Here is a 25,724-nt window from a genome sequence, read left to right on the forward strand (position 1 = left end):
TTTTTTTTTTTTTTTAATAAACTTTTAACCAAAGGTTAGATATCCTTATTAGACAAGTGGATGTAAATAATTATCATAGTGGAATATTAAAGTCCTTGAAGCTCAGTTGATTAACAGCATTTAAGGCTATAGCATATTATTTTTAAGCATGGAACTTTACCTTGAAAATCCCAAATCCTTCAAAAACTCTTTTTTTTTCCTCTCTTCTTTATCTTCTCTTACATATCAGTAAATAAAGTTAGTGCTGGGTGTTTACTTATGTTTCCTTAAATACCAAGAAGATGACAGAAGATATTTAAACACTATATGTGTTGTACTTCATGGAGATGGGAGGAAAATATAGAGAAATTTGTCCTTCCTTGGGATGCATCAGCTCACACACCTTCTGGGAAAAGACAAAAGGGCAAAGGAAAAAACAAAACAAAAAATATGAGAAAAAAACCACGTTGACAACAGAAGCCTGCACTGCTGTGTTACCTTCCATATCACATGAAAATACTTTTTTTCCAAAATTTGAAAGCATTTCTTAAGAGCAGTCAGAAGCATATTGTGTGGGGTTTTTTTCTTTTTCCTTTTCAAAGGAAAACAAAGTTCCACCCTTGCTGCCTGTCTCTCTTTTTTTCTCCTCTCTCTCTCTCTCTCTCAAAAAAAAAAAAAAGAAAAAAAAAAGTTTTGAGAATTTCATTTTTCTATTCACTGCAGTCCTGGCCAAAGCAAAGCCCTCTTTTACATTGACGTCAAGATCTTTACTAAGATTAGGGTTTCATTTCTCTATTGCAGCAATTAGCTAGGGAATGTATAAAAGGCTTCAGGGAAGCAAGCTAGGGCTGCAGAGGGGAAAGCACTTTGCACCATAAGCAGATAGTAAGAGAGAGGGCGAGAGGAGGGAGGCAGGAACAGAGAGAGCAGGGAGGGGGGAGAGGGAAAGAGGGAGGGAGGAACAGAAAGTTTATGTACATAAACCTTTTTTTAAAAAAGTATTGTTGCACCTGGTAGCCAGCTTTACTGACACAGAAATGAGAGGTCTGTTCAGTGCTTAAATAGCTGAGAAACAATGGGATAGTGCAGGAAAGTTAACAATTAACAATCTCAGTTTAAATTTTGTAACTGCAGGGAGCTGGAAACACAGCTGCCTCTCTCTTCAACAAAATCGGGTCTCTGGTTAAGGGAAGAATTATTGTTAACATCTTAGTTTCTGAAAAATAAGCAGCTCCGAGTTGAATGAGTATCGTGCAGTTATGGTTTTAACTAGACTGCTCATGTTTAACTAGCTCTGCTCATTTTAAAGACAGAGTCTGAGAGAGGGGTAATGCGTTTTTTTTTTTTTTAAATGCTTTTTACTTTACTTTTTTAAATGAGGGTACAGAGTAAAAAAGGGAGCTGAAGGTATCCAGCTGAAGACAAGCAGTGAGGAAGATGGGTCTGCTGAGTGTGGATTTGCTGATCACGCTTCAGATCTTGCCGGTCTTTTTCTCCAATTGCCTCTTCCTTGCGCTGTATGACTCTGTGATCCTCCTGAAGCACATGGTGCTATTTCTGAGCCGGTCTAAGTCCGGGCGCGGTGAGTGGCGGAGGATGCTGACTTCGGAGGGGCTGCGCTGCGTCTGGAACAGCTTCCTCCTGGACGCCTACAAGCAGGTGGGTACGCGGGGATGGGGACTGGCAGGCTGGGGGGATATGAGGGACATCCCTGTTGTCAACGGAGAAGGGAAGGGAATGACCCGGTGAGATGCAGACTGTCTCCTGTTCCATATTAAGTTTGGTGGGAGAACTGTAAACTGGCAAAAAGCAGTACTTCTAAGTTGGGGCAAAGGGTTCACGAGTTCTGGGAGCTGCTGTCTCTCTGCTTTGCCACTGACTGTGCAACCATGGCCGTGTCACTTAGTTTAGCTGTGCCTCAGTTTCCCCACCTGTACGAATAATGATCTGTATGTTTATAAAGTATCTCAAGATCTTCGTATAAGAGTAATTGTAAAATGCTTCAGACATTTTCACAGCTGTTGTTTGATTGTTTGCCATGTGAGATCCTAGAGACTGTATAAAGTCTGTGTCTTCAGATAGAGCTCTACATAGATAGATGTCACTTACATAACATAGACAGAATTGCTTTAATTAGAGTAAAAGGTAGAAACGAACCTTTGTCATTACACTGGCATTTTCTATTACTCATACGTCAGTTTTTATATTGGAAGAAGCATCCAGGTAACAGAACTGGGTATGGAGTGAAACAGTGAGCCTTTTTTCTTCATGAAAGCAGTGACAGAGGGTCATGTCAGAGATTAAAAATGAACTTGACTAGCTAAGGGACAGCTGCATGGTGACTTAAGTTAATAAAGCCAACAGCAGTTATGCAACATGTACTTTTTTTTTCCTTTTAAGTTTTGTACAAACATTACCCAGTGGTACTGCCCAGGTCTTATGAGATAGTTGTAGTTCCCTTTTATAGATTAAAAAGGTGGACTCCAAAAAATGATATTTCTTACACAGGCCACCCAGTTAGTAAGTAGAAGAACTGGATTCAGAGCTCTGTGGCTTCTGAAACAGTACTTAGTCTGTTAATGTGTTGTCTTATTTAGACGATCTAATTTAACATACCCCGTGTGATGTCATGTGGTTGTAGGGGTCCTATCCAAACGATAGTTCTATATCTTCTAAAATGCTTCTTTTTTTATCATCTTCTCCACAGTCCTCTTTTGCTCCCCCAAAATCACTTTTGTATGTGTTTTTACCTAGAGATGTGAAAAGCTGGTGGTGTTGGTGTTTGCTGGCTTTGTGATATGGAATACAAGCTGCTTAGCCTGAAATCCAAGCCATGGGGACATTAGTTTTCAGTGTAAGACAAATATAAATAACATTAGCTTTTGCCAAATAGGTCAATGTCTTTCTGCCACCCTAGGAATCAGCCAGCTGGCTACCCAAATAAAGTATTGCTGAATGAAGCTCACTATTCTCCTAGCCCTTCCAGTTTCTGTTTTTAGCCTCTTCACAGACACTAAGTAAATTTTAGAGTTGCCTTGTTAAATGAGCCAGTAAACACAATTGTTCCCATTTTAAACACAAGGCAAGGCAGGACAGTTGACACTTGACTTGGTCAAGGCTCCAGTGGAAGTTGGCGGCAAGACTCTGAAACAACCACGTTTCCAGTTCCCACATTTGCAATCTATATGTGGCCTAGGTTCTGGAGAAGGTGTGAAGGTGTAAGGAACCTTATATCCCTGAGATATTTTCAATCTCATTTTGCTTAAATAACACAAAATTATTTAAAATAAAGATGTCACATGCTTTTCAGTGTTGTTAATGTCAACCATAGACTCTACAGGAAGAAAGACTGTGCTATTTTTGGTGTTGGCAATGAAACTCATCCCTTGAACTTTGGTAATAAAAACCCTCCCTTATCACCATTAAATGACCTGGGTTGTTCAGGTCAATCAGGCTTTAAGGCCCCTAGAATGAATTCTGGGCCTCCACGAACTCAGCAGAAATATATATATATATAAATATAACCAGTTTTTATCCCCTTGTTCCAAAAAAGGGGAAAAATCCATTCATGCCAGCTATTCTTAAGATGTAACTAGTTGACCAAGAGTTAATGGAAAGACTCTGTTTACCTTAATAGGATTATGGGCCATAAGGACAGAAGATCATTGGAAGCCCTTGATTGTCACAGAAAGGTAGATAACTGTAGAAATCAAATTATAAACGGGACACAATAAACTAAGGAGCAATATTAGGAGAAGAAGAGTCATCGCTTCCACAATAGAGAAGAATCTTCTGCTGCTTCTGTAAGGAAGAGAAAGAGAAAAAGTTTCAGCTGGAAAGTTGTACTGGTAGAGTTGGAATAAAATTGAAATATAACCTGCTTTGTGGCATGTTTAGAAAACAGGAATATGTTTGTCCCACAAAACATCTTTTTCCTTAAATTATATTTTTCTAAATCCTGAGTAGAACTGCCCAGTTGTGATACCTTAATCTTAGCCAATTAGTGAGGGTAGGAAATGAAAATATTACAGAATCAGGGCACTAAACAGCACGGTAAAATGCTGTCAATATCTTAGCCGTGATTGCTTATTGCTCCAATTTGCTAGCTGAAACCAGGTATTAGCAAAGTACTTAAGCAGTTGTTTAAGCTCATTCCATTGAGGAGTATTTATGAGATAATCAACATTTTTTCAGCTAGAATAGCAGAATTGCAGATATCTGAGATAAAACAAAGCTAGACTGCCAGTTAGCAGAAGACTGGATTAAAGCAGTAACTATGTTTGGCTTTACTATATTTTGTGTTACTTACACAGAACTCTTCCTGACCACATTTCTTGGCTTTTTTCACAAAAGTACTTGATCTAAGATTTCTATTCACAGAAAAATTTACCCTAAGCCGTTTCAGAAAAACTCTGTGGGTAGATACTAGATTCTACATTAAAGTAAATTTATTACAAAAAAGGAGCCCTACCTTGAAAGCACGGGCTGACCCAGGGTTAAATAACTTTGATTCAAGACTACTGTGTGCAAGGGATCATCTTGTAATACTTAGAGTATATTAGAAAACAGCTATTCTCATGCATATTCCCCTCTAGAAAAAAATTGTGAATATCTTACTTGAAATTCAACTTGCTTTTGTTCTGCTTTTTGTTGTTATTAAGTATTATTGCACACAACATTTTGGTTATGACAATTATTTCATAGGCAAGATTACCTAGTTGAAGGTTCTAACACCCTCAGAGGAGAAACAGTGCTGAGTTTGTTGTACTGTATACAGAGTATATGCAGTATTCTTTTTTATTGGAACACTCTATATGACTTGTTTTCTCCACATTTTACAGTCCCTCTGGAATCAAAATGATTGACCTTTTGCTTATTTTAATTTTCTTATGTAAATTTTATCCATTATTAATATATTTATTTTTATTTCCACAGCTCTGAGTTTAGTGTCACACTCAGTGTTGATGTTGTCTACACTGCACCAGCTCTGTGATCTATAGAACATCCTCCTCCTATTCTTAAGAGGCAATCATGTCTTACATTAAAAGGGAGCTTTTAGACCCAGATTAATTATCATAATAGAGATAGAGTGAGTAATCAAGTTACATTAACTTTATATAACTGAAAGAGTACAACTATTTTATTTAAATGTGATTTTTCTAATTTATTGTTGTGCTCTGTTTTCCACAGAAATGAGTGGATTTACTCCTGAAGAGCAAATAATGTATGTATGTGTGTGTAGGTATTTACACTTTCATATGTGTTTGTATGTATATAGATATGTATACATGTGTGTATCTGTCTATATATATCTATATGTGCATACGTATATGTGCGTAAATGCAAAAATACACACACATAGGCATACATATTCTGCTCTTTCAGGAGTCAGCCCACTCTCATTTTTCTGTATCTGTGTACACATATATATGTGTGTATGTATACATAAGTATAGATATGAAAGCAACCACATTTACTGGTAAGAGGGGGAAAAAAAAAAAAGAAAAGAGATTTTGGCAGGTGTTAGTGTGCCTTCTGCATAAATGTATAAATGTAGCATGTCATTTGTAGTAGCCCTCAACATGTGTACTGAATGTGTCATGTATCTTACAGAAATCCAGAGGAAAAGCTAGAGAAGTTTTGAAAAATACACAGTATTTACTTTTAAGAGCTTTTTTAACTTGCTTAATTCCATGCTTTCTTTTGAGTACTGGGATGAATCTGCTTTCTAGGATTCCAAAGGTGAGAAACTGTTATCTTAAAATGCTTTAAAATGGGTACAAAAAAGGTTGTTCCCCTTAGCAGTGCCCAGCGGTGAGGCTTCATGCTGGGAGCTTTTCCAGTATCAGATACAACCTTTGTGTTTCAGCTGTGCAGAGCTTCTGTTCCTAGTCTCCAGCAGAGAGCTGTAAGGTTATCCTAGAGGAAATCCACCCTCTTTCCACCTCAGTGCAGAGTAGTTATGGGAAAGACCATAATGTCATCTCCCTGAAGCAGCCAAATACTTCGGAATGCTCTGGTGCACCTGTGCGTATGTGCACATATGTAAATGTAAATGTATGTTACAGCCCTCAGAAGGATGCCGATATCTCAAGTGATGGATGGTGATGGGTGTGTGCACGTACTTGTACAGTTTTTTACTGTCTTTAGAATGGGCCAGCAGCAAGCTCCGGCATGACAGACCCAGTGTGGAGGGAATGGTTGGAACAGGAGGATCCCAACTTCACAGCACAGGCCCAGCTCTGGAAGTAGCAGCAAAGAGACTGGTTCAGTAAACAACCAGTAGGATTTTCCCGAGATTTCAGGGGGGCACAACTAAAATACCCTTGGCTAGTTCTGCCTGCCTGCTAGGTACATCATTTATTCCTAAAAAACAATAAATCAGTATACAAAGCAGGATAGCTCAAAAACTGTCACGTTAAGTGCCTGCTGCACAGCATTCTTACAAAGCTGTATGTGAAAATAATATAAGGACATGATCCTTCACCTGCTGTTCAGCTATCCAGTAACTTTGCTTTTTGGGGCTATTTTTTAAAGGTTGGAACAAAGACATAACCTCTATATTTATTATTTGTATTTATTTTTTTCTGGCAAGGTAAGGAAGTGTCTCTTTCTCTTCATTTGACAGTAATAAAGGCAGTTTTTGAGAGTGTGTTGTATAGTTTCAGGGTTTAGAACTAGACATTGTGTGGTATTAAAAATCTTTTATTGATTTTACAAAGTTCAGCCTCAGCGGAATTGTTTCATTCACATTTTCAAATGAAAACAATCATGAAAGAAGTGAGAAAAACAAAACAAAACCACAATTAAAATCATTCCTGCAGTGTTTGGAACATAAATTCAACAGTATTTGGGCTTGTCATTGCCATTATTATTAAAACATTGTCATTAGTATTAATATATGTTTGTTATAGTAGTTTTTGAGGACCATCCTAGACCAGGGTCACATATTAGGCAGTGTCATAAATAAGAGGAGTACACAGTTTGTCCTGTGGAGCTTACCGTTTGAATGCCCAAGACAGACAAATGGTAGGAAAAGGAACATGATGAGCCCTGTCACACATGGATACTCATCCTGTTTCATTTTGTGGATCTAACTTCACTTCTTCCACACTACCTCTTTGCAGTCTTCTATTTTCACCCTTAGGTGTGAAGAGTGACTGAAAGGACTGCTTGCTTTTTTGTCAAACCCTTGTGGAAACCCACTTTGGCTGTGGTAGACATAGAAAATTAGCTAATGGGCAGCACCCAGGAGAAGGATTGTACCCAGTCCTTGTTCCTCACCTCTGTCTCTCCACCAAAACCACCACTGTGTATTCATACAGTCCTAAAGCTGAGTAAAAAAAAAACCCAAAATGTCATCCAGATTAACTTTAAATGTCCTCCAGGTGCTGACTAACAAAGACTTGTGATGACCTCTGTCACCTGTAGACAGAGTCCACAAGGGCAGCCTGTGGCCCAGAGACCACGATGTCGTAAGCCATGCTCCCACCTTGAGGGAAACATTAGTCCTTAAGAAGCTTGCTGTAGGGTCCTGATCAGAGGAACTAAAATTACCCATTCTCTTTTATAAGAATGTAAGGCAAAAAGCTCCTTTATGCTTCTGCCATGCATGCTCATTTGTGGAACTGCCAGTTTTTAAATAAAAAGAGCAACATTTGACTAGTTATTTTTATCTGGACTGTGCCCTTTTAATTTGTCTCCCACTTCTCTCCCTTGGCTTCACACACCTGATCCTAAATAAAGACTCTGGACTCTGGGAGAACTCGAGTAATTTCCAGTCTCTGCTCTCCAATTTGAGTAATGGAGTCTCTTAAAGCAAGCTGCCACCTCCCCATGACAAATGAAGAGCTACCACTCCTGTACGCTGTTCCAGACAAGGGTCTCCTGTATTTTTTATCTATTGCACAACCCTGGGTCATATAAATAAAGAAAACAAAAATAATAATTTGTATAATTCTCCAGCCAAAGTCTGATTATGATTTGGATGAAGCACTGGGAAATATCAGGCTGTTCAGAGGCTGTATTTAGTTGAATGGGATCAAATCAAAGCAGAGAATTTAAAAAGGAGCAAAAAGCTGGAGGGATTCAGTTCATTACCAATTGCTGGACTCCAGTCCTGAACACAGCATGTCCATATTTAAATGGCTAATATCACAGACTACTAATTGTCTGGCAACACCTATTTTCTTTAGGGGGTTGACAGAGCCTGATGAGTCTGCCAAAGTGTTTGAAAGTCCCTCATGCAGGGAAGGAAAGCTATAATACAGTGCACAGAATCCCAGGAGGGTTACGTTAAAGCTGGTAAAAGCAAAATGAGAAAAAAGAAAAGGTAAATGAGGAGGTGAAGTTTTGTCTGTGGGGCTTTTCCTAGTCTTCATGGAGAATGTACAACAAAGTTAGCAGTATGTGCTATTTCTAGCCTGTAGTTTATGAATAGGGCTTTTTTCCCACTCCTAAGTGTCCTTCACTTTGCAGTCTGTGTGCTAAAGCATCAGCAACCTTGTTCACTTTCCACTCTGCGTGCAGACGAGAAGAAGGAGGTGCAGTACCAAGGCTGTCAAGCAAACACAAAATTCGCATGAATGATGCAAGTCACTGCTTTGGTGTCAGGCTGGTGCTTGTTCTTGCTGATGGCCAGGCTGGCTCTCAGCTTTGGTTGGCCTACCTTGTATGTCCCATGCAGACTGTGTGGGAGGGGGTGCTTGTGTGCTGGCTGGTTTCCACCTCATCCAGAAGGTTGGCACCGAATGCCTGAATATTCACACACATAAGTACGTGATTATAGAAATGTTGGATTGCGTGTGAGGGGAATTCTGTTCGTTTGTTTCTCAGAATTTATATTTTCCCTGTCTTTGTGTAAGATTTCAAAAGCAGTTTGGCTGAATACATGGGGTTTTTTGTTTTTTCTCATTGCGTGTATTTTCTTTTTCAAGAGTTATTTTTTCTTTCAATAAATAACAACAAAGGAGACAGACAAGGCCTACAATGTAGATGATCAGCAAGGATGATATTGTCGTCCTGTGTCAATCAGTTCCAAGCCTGGTGAAATAAAGAGTCCCTTTGGGAACGGCAGTGCTTCATCAAGACCAATTAGCAGAGATGCTGCTGCTTATGTTTAAACGTTAACGACTGGGCAGGGACGTTTTTTGGAGTGCCTGACACTGGTATGGAACAAGGGACCGACCTAATTACTTCTCTAGAAGAGCAGAAAATGCCTCATGAATGCCTGCTTGGCAAGGATGTCTCATTAAGGGGGAAAAAGCCCAAAACAAGCACTCCTAGAAACAAAAATTAAAATGATAGGTAACCTGCGGCCATGAGACTTCCTTCATGGCTGTGGCAAATGAAGAGAAACTTCTATTAGGTGATGCAGGGCATATTTATACTTTATATTTATTTCCTAGATCAATCTATTTTTTTGTCAGTAGGGAGTATGTGAGACAGAATGCAAACTTGCATTGTTGGAGAACAGTGAAATACATCGGCACCCTTGGTAACAACGTTAAATAGTACTTTAAGGTCATTTCCATCCTGGTGTTTGATGGGAGTTGTTTTGATAGTTTGTTCCTTCAAGGGCTTGCTAACCCACCTAGGAAGGTAAGTATTTGGTAGACCTGACTGAAGAGTTGGTAATGAGGAGCTTACAATATGTAGCCTCTCTTTCTGCTTAAATATGATCAAGAAGCAGGTTGTGGTTTCCCAGTTCAAGAGAGCTGGTTAGAGAATTGTCAATCATAATAGTTTTGTTAAAACCAGAAGAGTGAGGGGAAACAGCTACTCAGATGTTTCCTATCTCCTGAGCAGCTCTGTTCATTGCTGAGTTTTAGTTGGTTCTATCATTTTTACCTTTATTTTTCTTCTCTGAAGTGTGCTGACAAATATCAGAAATTCAAAGTGTGTTGCTTAATTGTGATTTATGAGATAAAACATATGTTATTATTCCTCTTTTTTGATTGGATGGGCACACACTCCTAAATACTGAGGTCCATTATTAATCCCAGAAGTGAGTGCAGCACAGATACTTACATGTCAGGCTTTGCCCATAAGGCACATTTGGGGCAAGCTAGCTCTGAATAAGCATTTGCTTGGTAGTGCAAGAACAGTTAAGCTTTATAGGTAAAGGAGGATCTAGTGTTTGTGCAGATGTGCAAATGTTGTGTTTCTTGAGTTGTGCCCATTTTTGGTAGTTATTAACTTACCGCAAAATGCTGAGTTGTCTAGCTAGATTATGGATTGAATGCAACCCTCAGTATGATTATGTGGCCGCCACATGATATTGGTATGTGTATTTGTTTGCTCAGGTCTGGCCCTTTACCTTATTCAATCCTCCTTAACTTATCTTACTGCACCAAATGGCAGAGAGAAATGAGACGTTCAACAGCTGTACAGAAGAGTACCTACTACCTGCTAAGGTGTAGGTAGCCTGTAGCAGCACTTCTTAAGTGTTGCAACATGCTTAATGCTACTTCTTAAACGTTAGCAGCCTGAGTCTCTGAGCCTGTTGCTCTCCAGACAGATACTTTCTTCTCAAAAACGGGGATACAGCTCTTTTCCTTCCTTGAGTTCAAGGGACAGCCCACCCAGACAGCAGGTCCTAAATTGAGCTATTTAAAAACTCATTTGCTTTCAAAGGCAAATAGGCAGAAGACTTTATTTTTTAAAACTGTTCCCAGGTCTCTAGCAGACAGCACTGCTGCAAGTGCAGGTTAATGGAGAGGGACCCCATAAGGGGCTGTGCTTTCCTGGGGCATCACTTGCTTCCCTTGCCTGTGGTGTAGCTGCAGCTGCACATGCCCTGCTTCCAGGGATGCAATCATCATGTGCTTGTCCTGGAGAGATTTGTGGGTCTCAGGCATTCTTTCTTTCTGTGGTTCTCTTTGCTGATCTCTGAGTGAATGGTGGCACAGTTGTGTCTCAATTTGGCCCATAGAAAATAATCAAAATGGTGTTTGTATCACGCGTCAACTTGCTGTGAGACCTTCTCAGGTAGCTGTGAAGTCTGGCAGCTTGAAGTCTTACAAATTTTGCTTTGTTAGGCTCTTGCTTCTATTGCTATTCTGATGAAATAATGCCAAGTCACAAATAACTGTAGATTTGTTCAAGGCAGTCAGGTTCCTCAGGGAGACACGGAGAAAAGAACCCAGTATCTACAATACGCTTGTCTCTGGATCTGTGTGCAGCAGCAATCAAATCAGTTGAGTATTCAGCTCTTAATTCAGCTTCTTACTGTATCTGACTCAGCAGGATACCCTATGATGTAATGTACAATAGAAGTGCACCCAACCCCGGTCATTTATTAATTAATTTTTTACACGGTTCTTATTCAGTGTTAACTTCTATCAATTTCAATTGGAGTGTAGCTTCAGAAAGAAATAAATAAAATATGAAAGACTTCAGAATATGGCTCTGTATGTTTCCTTCAAAGAAACACTTCTGAACATAGTCAAATAGACAGGAGACAGAGAGATATTAGAGTCAGAGAAATACAAAAGGATAATTGCATTGTTGTACTAGAACTTGATGGTAAAGCAGATACATAGGAATTGCTGTAGCAGAGCTCATTAAAAACTAATTATCTTACATAATAATATTTTGTGGTTCTATAGCAGTTATCAGCTAAGGATCTTGGAGCCCTCTGCAGGATCCATCTCATTCTGGCAGTCCCTTCCACGAGATGCTTATATTCTTTTTTCTACAGGCAGGGAAACAGAAACGATCAAGCAAAATGACTTTTCCACAATTAATTGTTGAGTTTGATCTATATCTGGGGTTAAAGCTGAGAATAGTTCGTTTTCATTTCATCCTACTTTAACCATTATATTAACTTTGCCCTTTTCCTGCTGCTCTTTCCCCAATAGTGTTCTAGAGAAACATTGCAGGAAAAGGAAATGTGTCCTTCAATCACTGATTAAATGACTGCAAAGTGGTTAGAAAACCCTTTGGAAGCACAGTCTTGGATGATCCACTGTCAAAACAGAATGATACGTTGAGTAGGCATCTGGAGAGATGTCTCCTGTGTTTGGCACTCTGAGCATTTTAATTCTTGGACTGCAGGATGGAAGAGAATATACTGCAAATCTCTCGATTGAGAAATACTGCATATGTTGTGAAAATCAGGAATACAATGCAGAATGATTTTTGAGAATTAGAAAACTGTCTTGAAATGTAGATTGCAGTTCAATGGGTCCAAGTGCAAAGCACCAAATTCAGGCTGGGCTGATGAAGTCCCAAAATCCATGGTGAGGAGCAACTATAAAGATAGAAAAAGGGACCTAGGCATTATAACTTCTCACTAGCTAATCCCTAGTCAACAGTCTACTATTTTTCCAAAACAGTCATGATGTTTCATAAAAAGCAAACGTCCGGTATGTATAAATATGTGCAGCCTGTGAGATACATGAAGTGTGATGAGGATTAGTAAAAAATCTCTTGAAATTTTGAACACTGCCCTTCAAGGAAGTTGTGAAACCAGTAGAGGGAACTCAGATGATGGCAGTGAAAAGAAATAATTTCTAGAAAATTTGTCTCTGAAGAAGAAATCTGAAGAAATCTGAGGTAGTCTGTCTGAAAGAAAATAAGAGTCTGCAATTACGTAAGGGTGGATAGGACCATGTGTGGAGTGGGCAGGACAAGACAGATCTCAGATCAAATTTTACAGCAATAATGAAATAGAATAGCTGTCAGGAATGGCATATTTCCCTGCATTGTGAGTGGGGATGGGCTAGATGAATTTTTTGAAGCTGCTGTTTTTGATTTGCTATATCCCCATGCTGGTGTCCATGCAGGTAGTTAAGTGTGCTCTTTGAACAAGTGATTTTATTTCTTTGAAGAGAGTAGTCATAAGGATACTGGACAAGCAAGTCACACTAACTTGCTGTGTTTTAATTTGTTTTACTGTCAGGTCAAACTTGGAGGAGAAGCCCCAAACTCCAGTGTAATACACATAGCCAAGGACAGTGATGGCAACAGTAGCAGCTGGAACAGTGTCAGTGGGAGGTGTGGAACCAAATGTCACCTTCTGGATTTTGCCAACTCTGAGCGGCCACTGGTGGTCAACTTTGGTTCAGCTACCTGACCACCATTCACAAGCCAGCTGTCGGCCTTCAGCAAGCTGGTGGAGGAGTTCTCCGGTGTGGCTGACTTTCTGTTGGTCTACATTGATGAGGCTCACCCATCAGATGGCTGGGCTGCCCCTGGAATATCTCCCGCTTCATTTGAAGTCAAGAAACACAGGAACCAGGAAGACCGATGTGCAGCTGCTCACCAGCTCCTACAGCGCTTTTCCTTGCCACCTCAGTGCCATGTGGTGGCTGACTGCATGGACAACAATGCCAATGTGGCATATGGGGTTTCATTTGAGCGAGTATGCATTGTGCAGAGACAAAAAATCGCCTATCTGGGAGGCAAAGGCCCCTTTTCCTACAATCTGCAGGAGGTTCGGCTTTGGCTGGAACAAAATTTCAGCAAAAGATGAAATCCATTCTCTACAGAAGCTATGTCAATAGATGTATCCCTTTAAGGTGATGTAAAAGGGAAAAATAATACGCTGGTTTGAATAAGACCTTTCAGATGATTGCAGGAGAACACATTTGATAACAAGGTCAAATGAATGTTAACTAGGAAAAGAAAATAAAAGAAAAAACTAGCTCCACAGAGACATCATTGTAAGGAAAAAAATCCCACTCCTCTGCTCGCTGCAGGACAGAAGAAGTGAAGAGGCTTCTGTGAGAAGGTGCTGATGGCAAGCAGGAAGAGTGATGGATAAGACCTGTCTCCCAGGAACCTGTCTCATGAAGTGGTGGCCCTGTGGTGAGCCAGAAGCATTGCTGCTTGGAAGGCAATCCATGCAAAGGCAATGTCATGCATTTCACCAGAAATGCGTCTTTATCCTCCTGTGGCCAATGCAGGAGGCCCGGGAGGAGCCAGGGGGCTTGCAATGAAGTGTGGCAACTGTTATCTAGAGATTTTCTTGTTCAGAGACTACAGGAACCACCATGCAATGCATTGTGCAGGCAGACTAGCTGCTCAGATCGAGATCAAACATTGTATGCTGGTATTTGTACTCTCTATGGATGCCTCTGCACAGCATATTACCTATATAATTCTACCTATATGTTTGTATCCAGTACGTGGGCCTGTGCCTGGAGTTGGACCAGACACAGGTGATCAAATAAGTCCATTACAATTTGAAAACTAGAAAACCTGGACTGTTTGTAACAAAACAACAAGAGACATCTAGAGCATGCATCACAGTACAAAACTCAGATGATGAAAACCAACCCTCTGTTCTCAGAGCTGACAACACACATTTATCAATTTTCCCTGGTTTTCTTCTCTGTTTCCTTACTTTTCCTCGATCTCTTTCTGTCTAGCAATAGGCTTGAAGGTAATTTCATTTTTAGCTATTGAAAAGATAACTTATTTCTCTCTTTTATTTTTATTTGAGGTAATGATATTACAGATATATTTTGGGGACAGGGGAACAGATACACAACTTTACCTCATTGAAATGGAAACCTACCATGTCATTTACCCTGTTAAATGTAGTCATATTAAGTTTTGCTGTCTTAGATATCTGCAACTGGTTTAGCTACATTATTTTGTCTGGAAGTTAAGTTGTTTGCAGCCTCAGAGTTGATTAGCTACAGTTCTGCTATCAGATGAGGTGACAGTCTGTTCGTTTTACTTGTGTTCTCAAGAGCCTTCCCAGAGAAACAGGAAGGACACACAGTGTGAATTAATGTGAAAAAGTGTAAAAGGTGGCAGAATTGTCATATAAATGGGTATGAGGAATTATTAGTTATGTTTAAAGAGATACTGTCAGAGTATACATTAAGTTCAGGTATTTCTAAAACTAAAAAATAATTTAATCAAACCTGATGAAAAGGCAAGTTTGCAATGAGCTAACCCATTGGAGCTGACAAATGAAAATCCATAAGTAGATGGACTATCCCAGTTTTCTCTCAGCTTTGGCAGAAACATGAAAGAGATAAACAGGGTAAGTGGCAAAAATCAAATTAGTTCTTTTTATTTCTCATCCTGCCTGTTGTCAGTAACAGGGTGTGTTGATACTAACACACGAAAGAACAGAAAATGCATACATAAATATTTTCATTTTCATTATGTCCCTTCAATACTGTGCATTTATTCTTGCTTGGCTGTTGGTCAACTTAGCCACTGTACTAGGCATTTGGAAATGTGTTTTCAAGCACAGATCTGAAATAATGACAGGAACATGAGTGATTTCTACCATATTCAGGTTCATGCTTCCCTTCCTTCTCACATTTTCCTCCACACACTGTTAAACATATACACACACATTTTTACACAGTTTGGTAATGTGTAGCAAATAAGGGTGTAAAGAACGGCCTTCAGACCTTCTGGTGAGCCCCACTGCTCAGGAGGCGTGTGTCTCCATGTGTGTGTATATATGTAAGTATGCATTTATGTATGCATATATATGTATATCATATATTTTATGTATATATATACATAAATATGCACACATAAATGGTGGCTAAGATTGCCAATAATAATTATTCTGTCCTCCCATTAATTCATGTTACTGTAACTCATTGTTCAGTGTGAAAGATAGTTATATGTTTTCATGACTAACTGGGGTGTATAACTGAAATATTTAAACCTAATATCATAGGAACAGTAACATAGCCAAACTGCATGATTTATTTAATCCAGTCTCCTACCTCTGGCTGTATCAGATGCTTCAGGGGAAGGTGCAATAATTTCTTCCGGAACTTTCATTAGCTTCAGCCCCTATTATTTTTGTCTTGTCTAGTGTGATTGCTAAAGTCTCATCATCCCTGTGAGAGGCTGGTCCTGAGTTTTGAGATCTAAATAGCTCTTGAGTTGGGGAATGCTAAAATCAAAACACATCATGTTTAAGAGCAAAGAAAAACAAATAAACACCTTTATATATATGTTTTTTTTTTCCCCCAGATTTAAATTGGCTGCTTTTCAATGTTCTCCTCTCTTGCTCTTGTATGCTAAAACATTATAAAGAAGTGATCCCAATTTTTCATCTGTATGTCAGTGACTATATACTTTATACAGAAATTTATATATCTTTTGTTTGTTTCTTAAACCAATCAATAATTCACACTCTTATACAGGTTCATATTCTTTGCCTGTCTCTGGGTCTCTTCTGATTTTGCTATACTGTCCTTTTACTCAGGTGAATAAAGCTGTAGATGTTAAACCAAGTGAAAGTATGTATTGTCACACCCAGCACAACACCTTTCTCTTACTGTATCTTATTCTTCAGTCATCTGAAACTTTATGAATCCATACCAACTCTGTAGCCTTTGTAAAATTTAAACTAGTAAGCCTTTTCTTTCTTCTCTTCCCCATCATGCAGTTGAAGTCTGAACTGTTTATACAGGAAATGCTAACCAAATGTTTAGCACAGCTGTTGAAACATACCTTTAGCTCAAAGGAGAGAGTCTGAGTTAGTAGTTCAGTTAGTTAATACAGTTTTGCATATCTAAAGTTACAGTTATTTTTCAAGTGCCTTTTCTCCTTCCTTTTGGATTTCCATTATTTTGTTCTGTTATTCATAGGTGTCTATTCAGCACATAGTATAAAGGAATTATAGAATTGGCTCCTGTAAATGGGAAACACACAATGATTTTCCACAAGAAAAAATACACAATAACCTCATTTATTTCTTGGCAATATCAGTTCAATGCCCTGCCCAAAACTTAATGATAGTTCAACCTCACTGATTATCAAGACAGGAATACATTTTACAAATCCTTAAAATTCCCCAGAAAGTTTGTGGTCAGAAAGCAGGGAAAGTATTTCAAAGAGAAGAAAAAAAATATCTTTTCAAAATGGGCAATAGAAATAAAAGCTGCTTGCTTTTTTTTTTTATATTTTTTTTTTTTCCTACAGAATTGAAACATCTTATAGAAATGGTTTTTAATTAAACATCATGCGTTGTCCTCAGTTAATGATAGAAGTGGCCATATATCAGATACTCAGAATTATTGTAATAGTGGGTTGATTTGGGTCCAGACAGACATTTTGCTACTTTGCTAGCATCGTACTTCACAATTGGTGTAGTCTGTTAAGAGGCTGAATTTGCTTCTGTCTCCTGTTCTCACTTTTTGCAGGCACTAAACCATATTCCTTGAGGTGCTTCACTGTAACATACATAGTGAGCAATAGCTCACAGAATAGGTGCCTGAAAGTATTCTGGAAGGCTACTGTACATAATAGAGACCCTAATACTGTGGCTGAACAGTAGTATGGGAAACTTCCAGTACTTTTTCATTTTGAGCAAAGTAAAAAGGTATTCTGGGCTATCATCCTACATTGTTCTGTGCTTAGCATCATTATTTGGCACTGTATAAAATGAATGTAAAACATTTTGTACAGATGAAAAAGATAGCATTTTGCTCTTGCTTATATAGACAATGACAAATCTAAAGCAGTAGGAAACCATACCCTGTTAAAATGAAAGAAAAGTATTACAAGATATATTGTTGAACAGCTATCTGAAAAACGAAACGCAATCATTTTTATGAAGGTGATTGGGGCGGGAAAACCCACAAAGCTTCTCAAAGAGGTATCAGTGCTATGCATTCAGGTGTGTGTAGAGGGAGGTTATTTTTCTGTATGTGTAAAAGTGACTTTTCTGTGATGTGGAGTGTAGGTTTAAGAGTTTTTAAGACTTTCATTCAATACTATAACCAAAGCAATAAGAGGTATCAGGTAGGGAATATTGGCCAGTTTTGTTCAACTCTACACCATGTCTGTGTTGGATCCATATTCAGTGACCTTTGGGCCCAATTTGGAGACTTCAGACAAGAGAGACTGGGGTGAGACAGTGAAGGCTTGTGTGCTTATGAAGATCGCTAACAAAAGAGTAATTAACTCAGTTGGTGTTTGGATGTCCTCACACTAGCATTCCTCTGTGCACCTTAGTGTTTCTGTATTTGAAAGAGGTCTCTTTGGGTCCATTAATAAGATCGCCAGGGTGTAGATGCCTGTGTGTACTGACTACGTGTGTGTCATTGTTTAAATGTCAAAAAAACACTTTGTAGGAGAGCCAGCAACATTTTGTTACAATATGGTGCTCCATGAAATGTGCTTTCTAGAATTGTTTCTCTTGTACTATAATAAATAATAAAGGAAAATACACATCTTCTGTGTCTTTTTATTCTAATATTAGTTATTAATGCACAGTGGAATCTTGACATTAGACCAAGGAAATCTAGAGCTTTGTTTACTACAATAGCATATGCCACTTACTAGATCTGAAACAATATTTAAAAAACCTTTTATAAATGGTGAGACTAATTTAATATCTGACTATTGCTCAACTTTTAAGAAAGAAAACGGGGAGAGAAAATAAGAGCTACAGGGACATCAGTTGAGTCTTTACAGAACTGCACTGTTCAAAAAAGTATGTGCTTGAAAGCATGCTGAGCTGTACGTAACATATGAAACTTGGATGAATTGGTTGTGAATGCATCAGCCATACATGCAGCTCCCATTTTAATGAACACACAAAAGGTAAAAGGTGAAAAAAAAAAAAGCATAGCTGAATAGCTATTAATGGGAAAAAAATTAAAACGGAAGGATGTCCAGCAACTTCCTAAAGAACATAATTTTGTGATGTAGTTGTATTTTAGAAATTTCCTCCCCTCTGTCATCTTTTGTTACCATAAGTTTTATAGGACGCTGCATCTGAAAACTGCTTGTGAATATCAGTAAGAAAGAAAAAAACAAATATCCAAAAGGAAAGACATGTAATCTGTTGCATCTAAGTGTCCCAAGCAGAAATATTCATTACAGTATGCTGGATAGGCCCCAGGAGCAACCAAACAACTCTCTCTAGATTATCTGGTTCACATTACAAAACTAACCCCCAAAAGTACTGAAAGGAGACTTTTGAGCTGTGTGAATATTCCTGTAATCTGGCTGTTAGGGGCTATGACCTTTATATCAGTTGTTGCTATAAGGAGGTACTCAATGTTGTTGAAGACATAAAAATACTTTGGGGACTTGCTTCTTATTTCAGAGTTATATAAATTAGATGAAGGCAGGTGTGTAACGAAATAACAGTTTCATTAGAAAATAAGTTCCTTAATAATTTGTTACCAAAAATTAGACTCTGACTATTCCCAAAGACTCATTAGCAAGAGTATATTTTTCTGGAATGGATGGTGTCCATGGTATAAGGAAAAAAAATAGAAAATTGATTATTAATAGGGCAGTATCTCAATTGGTATAATAAACATTTCCCAAATATAAACATTTAACAAAGGTCCTATATTTTGGTTATAGACTTTGATCATAGACAAATCGACTTCAGTGGTTTGATGCATTTCTTGCCTCACTATATATACCCATGTGCTTCTAAGGCTTATGTTAATATATCCACCAGCTTAAATGTGTCTTACAGAGCTGATGTGAAGTGGAAACACTTTGAGCGAGCATCCCGTTCAAAACCTGAAGGCCTCAAAGATTTATGAGTGTCACTCTGTCACTTGACTAGAGATGAAGCAATCATTTTAGGTCCTATAGATGTTGTCTCTCAGATATTGCCTGTTATATAAAATTAAAGAAGACGTAACAATCCAGAAAAAATACTCTCTGTAAATCAGTTTTTCCCATATTTCCATGTGAGTATTTGTTACCCATACAAAAGCTACCACAACTTAGCTATTGGTTAGGTGTGCAGCTAATAGGAAGGGAAATTTTCTCCAAAGACTTTTCTTTAGGAATTAATCAGCCTTTGATGTACTTTAATCTTGTTCTTTTTCCCTTATATCCTTCCTGCACCTGATTTCCTATCTCTTGCTCTTTCCAACCTGTAATACCCTTGGTGATGATTCCACAGTCTCAGCCTTTGGTTTTGTGGAGTTTTCTTAAAGCTACAGATTAGCTGAGGACTTAATTTCAAGTATGAACACTCTTAAAAGGATGTCAGTTGTCAGAGGTCAAGTGAGATATTGGAGAATACAGCATTTTGTTCTGTTTATCAAGGCATCCTCAGTGCAGATCTTCTGCATGCAGGTTTCTTCTAAAACATCATTTTCCACATGCCAGACTGCAGAGATAAACATTGGCTTTCTGGGCAGATTAAAAAAGCATGATCAAGTATTTAGCTTCCTGCAGTCTGGAAGGGAGCAGACACACAGATTTTATTCTCAGCCCTGGCTACCAGTTTGTATCTCCCTATGTCTGTCAGCAGTTTGCAAAAACTCATAAAGCCAACACTCCAGCCTCACATAAGGTGAAGGTCTAAGCACTGGTAATGCCATACACTAGACCTGGCCAGATGTCTTACAAGACAAATCTTTCTGAGGCTTGTTCAGAGACTCACAGGAAATTAGACCAGTCCTTCCAAACCAGAAATCGGTGGACTATGCTTGTAAATTAAAAGCATTTGCTTCATAAGCAAAGGAAGTCTTGTAGCTAATGCTGCTTTGGAAGGAGCAGCAGATTTTTACTAGCTGCAGAAGTTCTCTCTAAGTGATTCTTGCAGATCTTTACAGATGGACAGAATGGCACTGCAGGGGACTCAGGATTTCACAGCACTAAAACTCCACAGCAGTTCTGATGAACACTGAATGCACCTAATTGAAAAAAGCACGACTTTGCCACTTGCACTCGAAAAACAGAAGTATATCTCTACTATAGACTAATATGATAAAAGCAAGTCTGGATACCTTCACTGAAAGTGCATATAAACATCACAGTTATTTTCTCAGGGTATTTCTTTTGCCTGTCACCAGCACCTGTGTACCTCAGTATAATAATATTTCTCTGCTGTCCAATACCATGGCAAACTGTCCAGCATCACACCTAGTTCCCCTCAAGCAAATTGAAATGACTTTTTAATTGATATTGTGTAACACTGGTGGTGAGTTGATTTGAAGTTCAGTTCATCCTGTTTGTTACTGGGAGGGATTTTTCTGAGACAGCAGATCAACCAGTTTTCCCAGCACTGTTTTCAGCAGTGGAAGTATCACAGTACGTGACACTGGGAGAGAAAGTTCAACTGACCTTCTCTGTTCCAGTGGGACTTACTATATAATGTTAATTGCAAGAGTTTTCTCCTTATGTATTTAGGTATGCATGAAAATCTCCATGAGCTTCTATTCGTATTTACTTAGATTATCAAACTGTAACTTCAATGGGGCTTTCAGTATATGAACATAAGTATTTTTTTGGTTGTCAGGAATTGTACAACTGTGACTAAGTCAGGAGATACTCCTTCCTGGTTTATGATGGCAGTTTGGAGTTGTTTCTGCGAGTTGTAGAAGGAAAAACAGTCATTGTAAGCCCTGTGTCAAGATCCTTGTTAATGTGAAGCAAAAGGAAGATTTTCAGGGCACACAACAGTCCTTCATGATTCTTAAAGCCTTCCTTAGTCTTCTTGTCCCTGTTCTGGAAGCAGATCACTACTTCTCGAGAAGAGGCATGCCAGAGTGGTCCAGTGGTGCTATGAGATCTTTCTCCTTTAAAGGAAAGAATTTCCCCTGAACTGACCACGTCAGAGCAACAACAGGAAAAAAAAAAAAAAGGACCATGAGAACTAGGTAAGTTTCCATTCCCAAACTGACTGTGGAGGAGGAGGATTTTCCTGTTGCATTTATGCTGTTTTAATCAATTTCATGTTTTCTCCCAGTACAGAAGTGAATGGGCTGCTTCAGTGATTTAAACATTTACAATGCCAGAGCAGCCTAGGCTAGTTGACTCATTTTAGATTTTTCCCCTGCTTTGTTTGAGGCCAGGTAAATAGATACAATAAGTCACTACTGAGATTGTTGCAGTCTGGAGCAGTATCCAGAATAACATCTGCTGGTATTTCATCAAGCTTCCTTCTATTAAAAAGCTGTTAGATTACATCAGAAGTTTGTTTATGGACAGCAGATAAATCAGTTCACTTGATGGATAAATAAATATTTTTAATTGTTTCTACTACCACATGTTGTCACTCATGATATATTTAATCTTTGATAATAGTTTAATTAAATATATCTTAAAACTGTCTTGTTAATAGAAGAAAAAAAAACAGATGGCATCACTTCATAGGGCTTCGAGTTTACTGTATGCTTATTTTTTCACTGGCATACGATAAATTATTTAATTTTAAAATATATACATGTTATTAAAATGTAGCATGCATGCAGGTTGCTTTCTGATATTTAGAGAATAAGAAATTTTACATAAAGTTTGTGATACTTGAATTTGGAAGAGAAATAAGAAGAAATAATAATAACAACTTTCTTAATGAAAAGGACTACCATATACTGTTTGACAAGTTTTTGTGTGCATTTGTTGGACTAACTATTTTGAACAACTTAAAGACTGCCTAAATCACCCTCTTTTTAGTTTTCATTGTGTGTTAAAAAATGCCATGGAGTGTCCTGAGGATAGCTCTACTGGAAATGCAATTACAGTTCATACGAGATCATACTGCTCAGTTTGCTTTGGCAGTCCTGGCAGCCTGAACCAGAGATGCTCATGAGTCAACAGACAATTCAACAATCAGTGTCTCCTTCAGTGCAGCATGTAAATTTACAAATAAGTCCATCAAGTGATTAACATTTCTTAAGGATTTGTGAGCTTATAAAATATTGAATGTGGTTAGCCTAAATACAACTGATATAACAGAACTTCACTGTCCATATTTCCCATTATTCTTAACTTTCTTTTGAAATATAATCTTCTGTGATTTTTTTTTTTTTTTTTTTTAACAGGAACATTCCAGGCATGAAATCATCCCAAAGCTGTTGTGTTTTTTGTTGTTGCTTTTTTATGGTACAAAATATCAAGCCATTTTACATTGCTGTTTCAGAATGTGGTAAAGAACAAAGACACATCCACACAGAGACACACATATACATACTTTTCCCATGAAAAAAAAAAGAGACACAATCACACTTAAATGAAAGGATATGGCCTTATCAAGCATAACTGATATTTTTCACCTGATCTGTTGCACATAAAAACTCTTAAGTAAGAATCTTCATGAAAAGTAATAGTCATGTAAGCTGTTGAAAACTTGCCGATGAGCATTTTTCTGAGGAAGGTAACCACATAATAAACACTGTGATAGTACTTGCCACAGGCTAGAACTTTTTCAGTTTTCTAATCATAAAGATGAAGGCTTGGATGAACATGGAGAGACTTCTCTAAAGCAAGTTTTCCAAAAGAAGCTGGAGCATGTTAGAGGAATCCTACTGGAAAATATGTGCCATCCAGTGTGTCTGTATTTTCAGCAGATTTTTCTTTCCATGGGTAAAATCAGTCCCTTGGCCAGCCAAGCTCTCATTATGACTGTCTAGTTATTTCTGTAGAGCCTTGCTGAAACTATTTCTTTCTCTTTATTCTATCTTCTCCCTGCATCTCTAAGTATGCAAATGCAATTGCATTACTCTGAAAAAAACACCTTTCACGAGCCTTTGGAGACACAGATACTTCCTTTCCCATCCATTCTTATTCTGCATGTCTGCCTTACAGATAATCTGTTCAGTGCAAAAGCCTGTGCATATGGATTCGGGAGCACACCAACACACCAAGTGTACACAGGGTCTGCCTACTCTGAAGAGCATGTTCTGGCTGTGCTGTCAGTTGTACTTGTTGGGGCACATACAGAAAATAGACAGATCTGGGCCACAGTGTGGATATGGTCTTTCCTGTCCAGCATGTCACATGTAAATACTTCTTGCAGAAATACGTGATAGCTTGCTTCTTTTTCTTTTTTTCTTCCACATCAGGGTCAAGATGTCAAGCTGTTTCTCTGTTGCCATTGGCCATACCAAACTGGGTATTAATAAGACATAGCATACATACAGATCGAAGATCCAGAGACAACAAAGAATAAACAAATTTCTCAGTTACATAAAATCTTCCTCCTTAACCAGTGGATTGGATGGGAAGAAAGACATGTCTCAAACACCAGGAGGTTCCATGGTTGTTGACAAAGGTGAGACAGATGAGCACTCAGGACCACTCCACTCCCCACCTCCCCCTATTCCTGCACATGCATATGCTCAACCCTTCTCTTTTCATCTGGTGATATTTCTTATGCATTAGAAAATTACAACTCACATAGCTTTAGAAAACAATGTCAAAGAAATTGAAAGGTTGCCGGGATATGAAGGAATAAGCAAGATAAAAGAAAAATCCCACAGCTGAGGGTCTCCTTCAATGAACTGAGAAGGATTCTAAGTGGGAATCCATGAGTACTGCCTGCAGTGGTGTACAGTAACCTTATGGCTTACCAAAGCTATTACCCAAAGTGAGCATTCTTTGAGATGTATGTTTTTACACTCTGCAGACTGAAAGGATAATATTTAAGGAGGACATTAAACATTTTAATCAAGAAAAAATTCAGAAATTTGTATCAGAAAGTTAAGACAAGTAAGATGTAAAAGATAAAATTTTCTGAAGAAACTCATCTGACATTGTCTTCTCATAAAGACAATGACATCTCAAAATAAAGTCTCAAGTTTAAGCAATACTACTTAAGCAACAATATTTTAGTGATTGATCAACAATATTCACAAGTCTGATTAGTAAGCTGGCAATAAACTGTTGAAATTGATTGTGATGTAAACAACTTGATTATCTTTATTGGTAAGGTTTGCTGACAAAACATTTGGCTGAATTTTTACATTTAACTTAAGGGCTTGAATTCACCATATGAAAATGCCTGAAACTTAGGCATTAGGTGAATCAGATTTAAGTTAAGAACCTGGCACCAGTTTGACTCCAGAACTAGCATTCTCACCTCTAAAACCAAATCCTGCCTCTATAGCCTGCACCATGAGGGACCCAAAATTACAGGCTGTTTGGCAAATGAATTTCTCAGTGCTGTAATGCTAGCATAGTTTCTGCAGATGCCAAGTAGACCTGATAATATTTCCATATACTGAAATTGTGTGATTTGCCTTCATAGTTCTCAGCTAAAAAGGCCTTGCAGTGACATAAAATTATGATTATTGGCTAAAATGAAAAGTTTCTCAAGGAAGGAGCAGTAACTTCTATCAGCAGTCCTGGCTAACTGGGGAGGTCCCAGCTGACTGGAGGTTAGCAAATGTGATGCCCATCTACAAGAATGGCTGGAAGGAGGATCTGGGCAGCTACAGGCCTGTTCGTCTGACCTTGATACTGGAGAAGGTTATGGAGCAGATCATCCTGAGTTTAGAGGTGGACTTGGCAGTGTTAGGTTTGCAGTTGGACTCAATGATCTTAAATGTCTTTTCCAACCTGAACAATTCTACGGTTTTTGAGGTTCTTCTTACTAAGACTGTAGGAGAAATAAAGCCAGATAAGTATCTCGTAAGCCAGTCTTAAGGAAAATATGACATATAATTTCTACATGCATAATTATGTAAACTGACAAAATTTCAGTTTTGTTTTTAGTTTTAACTGGGAAGTTATTATGAAAATGTAAGCACAGGACTAATATTCAGAGGAAAGGTTAGAAAAGGCAGAAAACAGGTGTACTCTCTCTGCAGTACCTGTCACAAAGTCAGAGCTTCATTTGCCTTGTTCTTGCCACAGCCTCTTGGAGCTTGTGTTGATCTACAGTTTAAGCGAGGGGATGAGCATTAAAGATTGAAGAAGAGAGAAAGCCTCAGAATCAGCAGTGGAACAGTTGAATATCTACTAAATTAGCCCTTTCTTCACCTCAAATAATTGGATGTCTTATTCCTGCAGACTTACTTGTCAGACCTGTATTCAGTCTTTGAAGTGTC

The 25,724-nt window shown here is 38.4% G+C and overlaps 1 protein-coding gene across 2 annotated transcripts; it reads left to right on the top strand.

The window, feature by feature from the left end:
• The first annotated feature begins 727 nt into the window (after positions 1–727).
• On the top strand, positions 728–18,144 carry DIO2 (iodothyronine deiodinase 2). 2 transcript variants are annotated; one of them, XM_005502375.3, is made up of 3 exons: positions 728–864; positions 1,360–1,638; positions 12,884–18,144. In XM_005502375.3, the coding sequence occupies exons 2-3, from the start codon at positions 1,417–1,419 to the stop codon at positions 13,499–13,501; spliced, it is 840 nt and encodes a 279-aa protein (XP_005502432.3). In that variant the 5' UTR covers positions 728–864; positions 1,360–1,416; the 3' UTR covers positions 13,502–18,144. The 2 variants fall into 2 exon arrangements, with proteins under 2 accessions (XP_005502432.3, XP_021143186.1); XM_021287511.2 differs by lacking the exon at positions 728–864 and having other exon boundaries at positions 896–1,638; positions 12,884–13,456.
• Positions 18,145–25,724: the final 7,580 nt, after the last annotated feature.

This window comes from Columba livia, chromosome 5 (assembly GCF_036013475.1).
Source record: "Columba livia isolate bColLiv1 breed racing homer chromosome 5, bColLiv1.pat.W.v2, whole genome shotgun sequence".
Taxonomy (NCBI): domain Eukaryota; kingdom Metazoa; phylum Chordata; class Aves; order Columbiformes; family Columbidae; genus Columba; species Columba livia.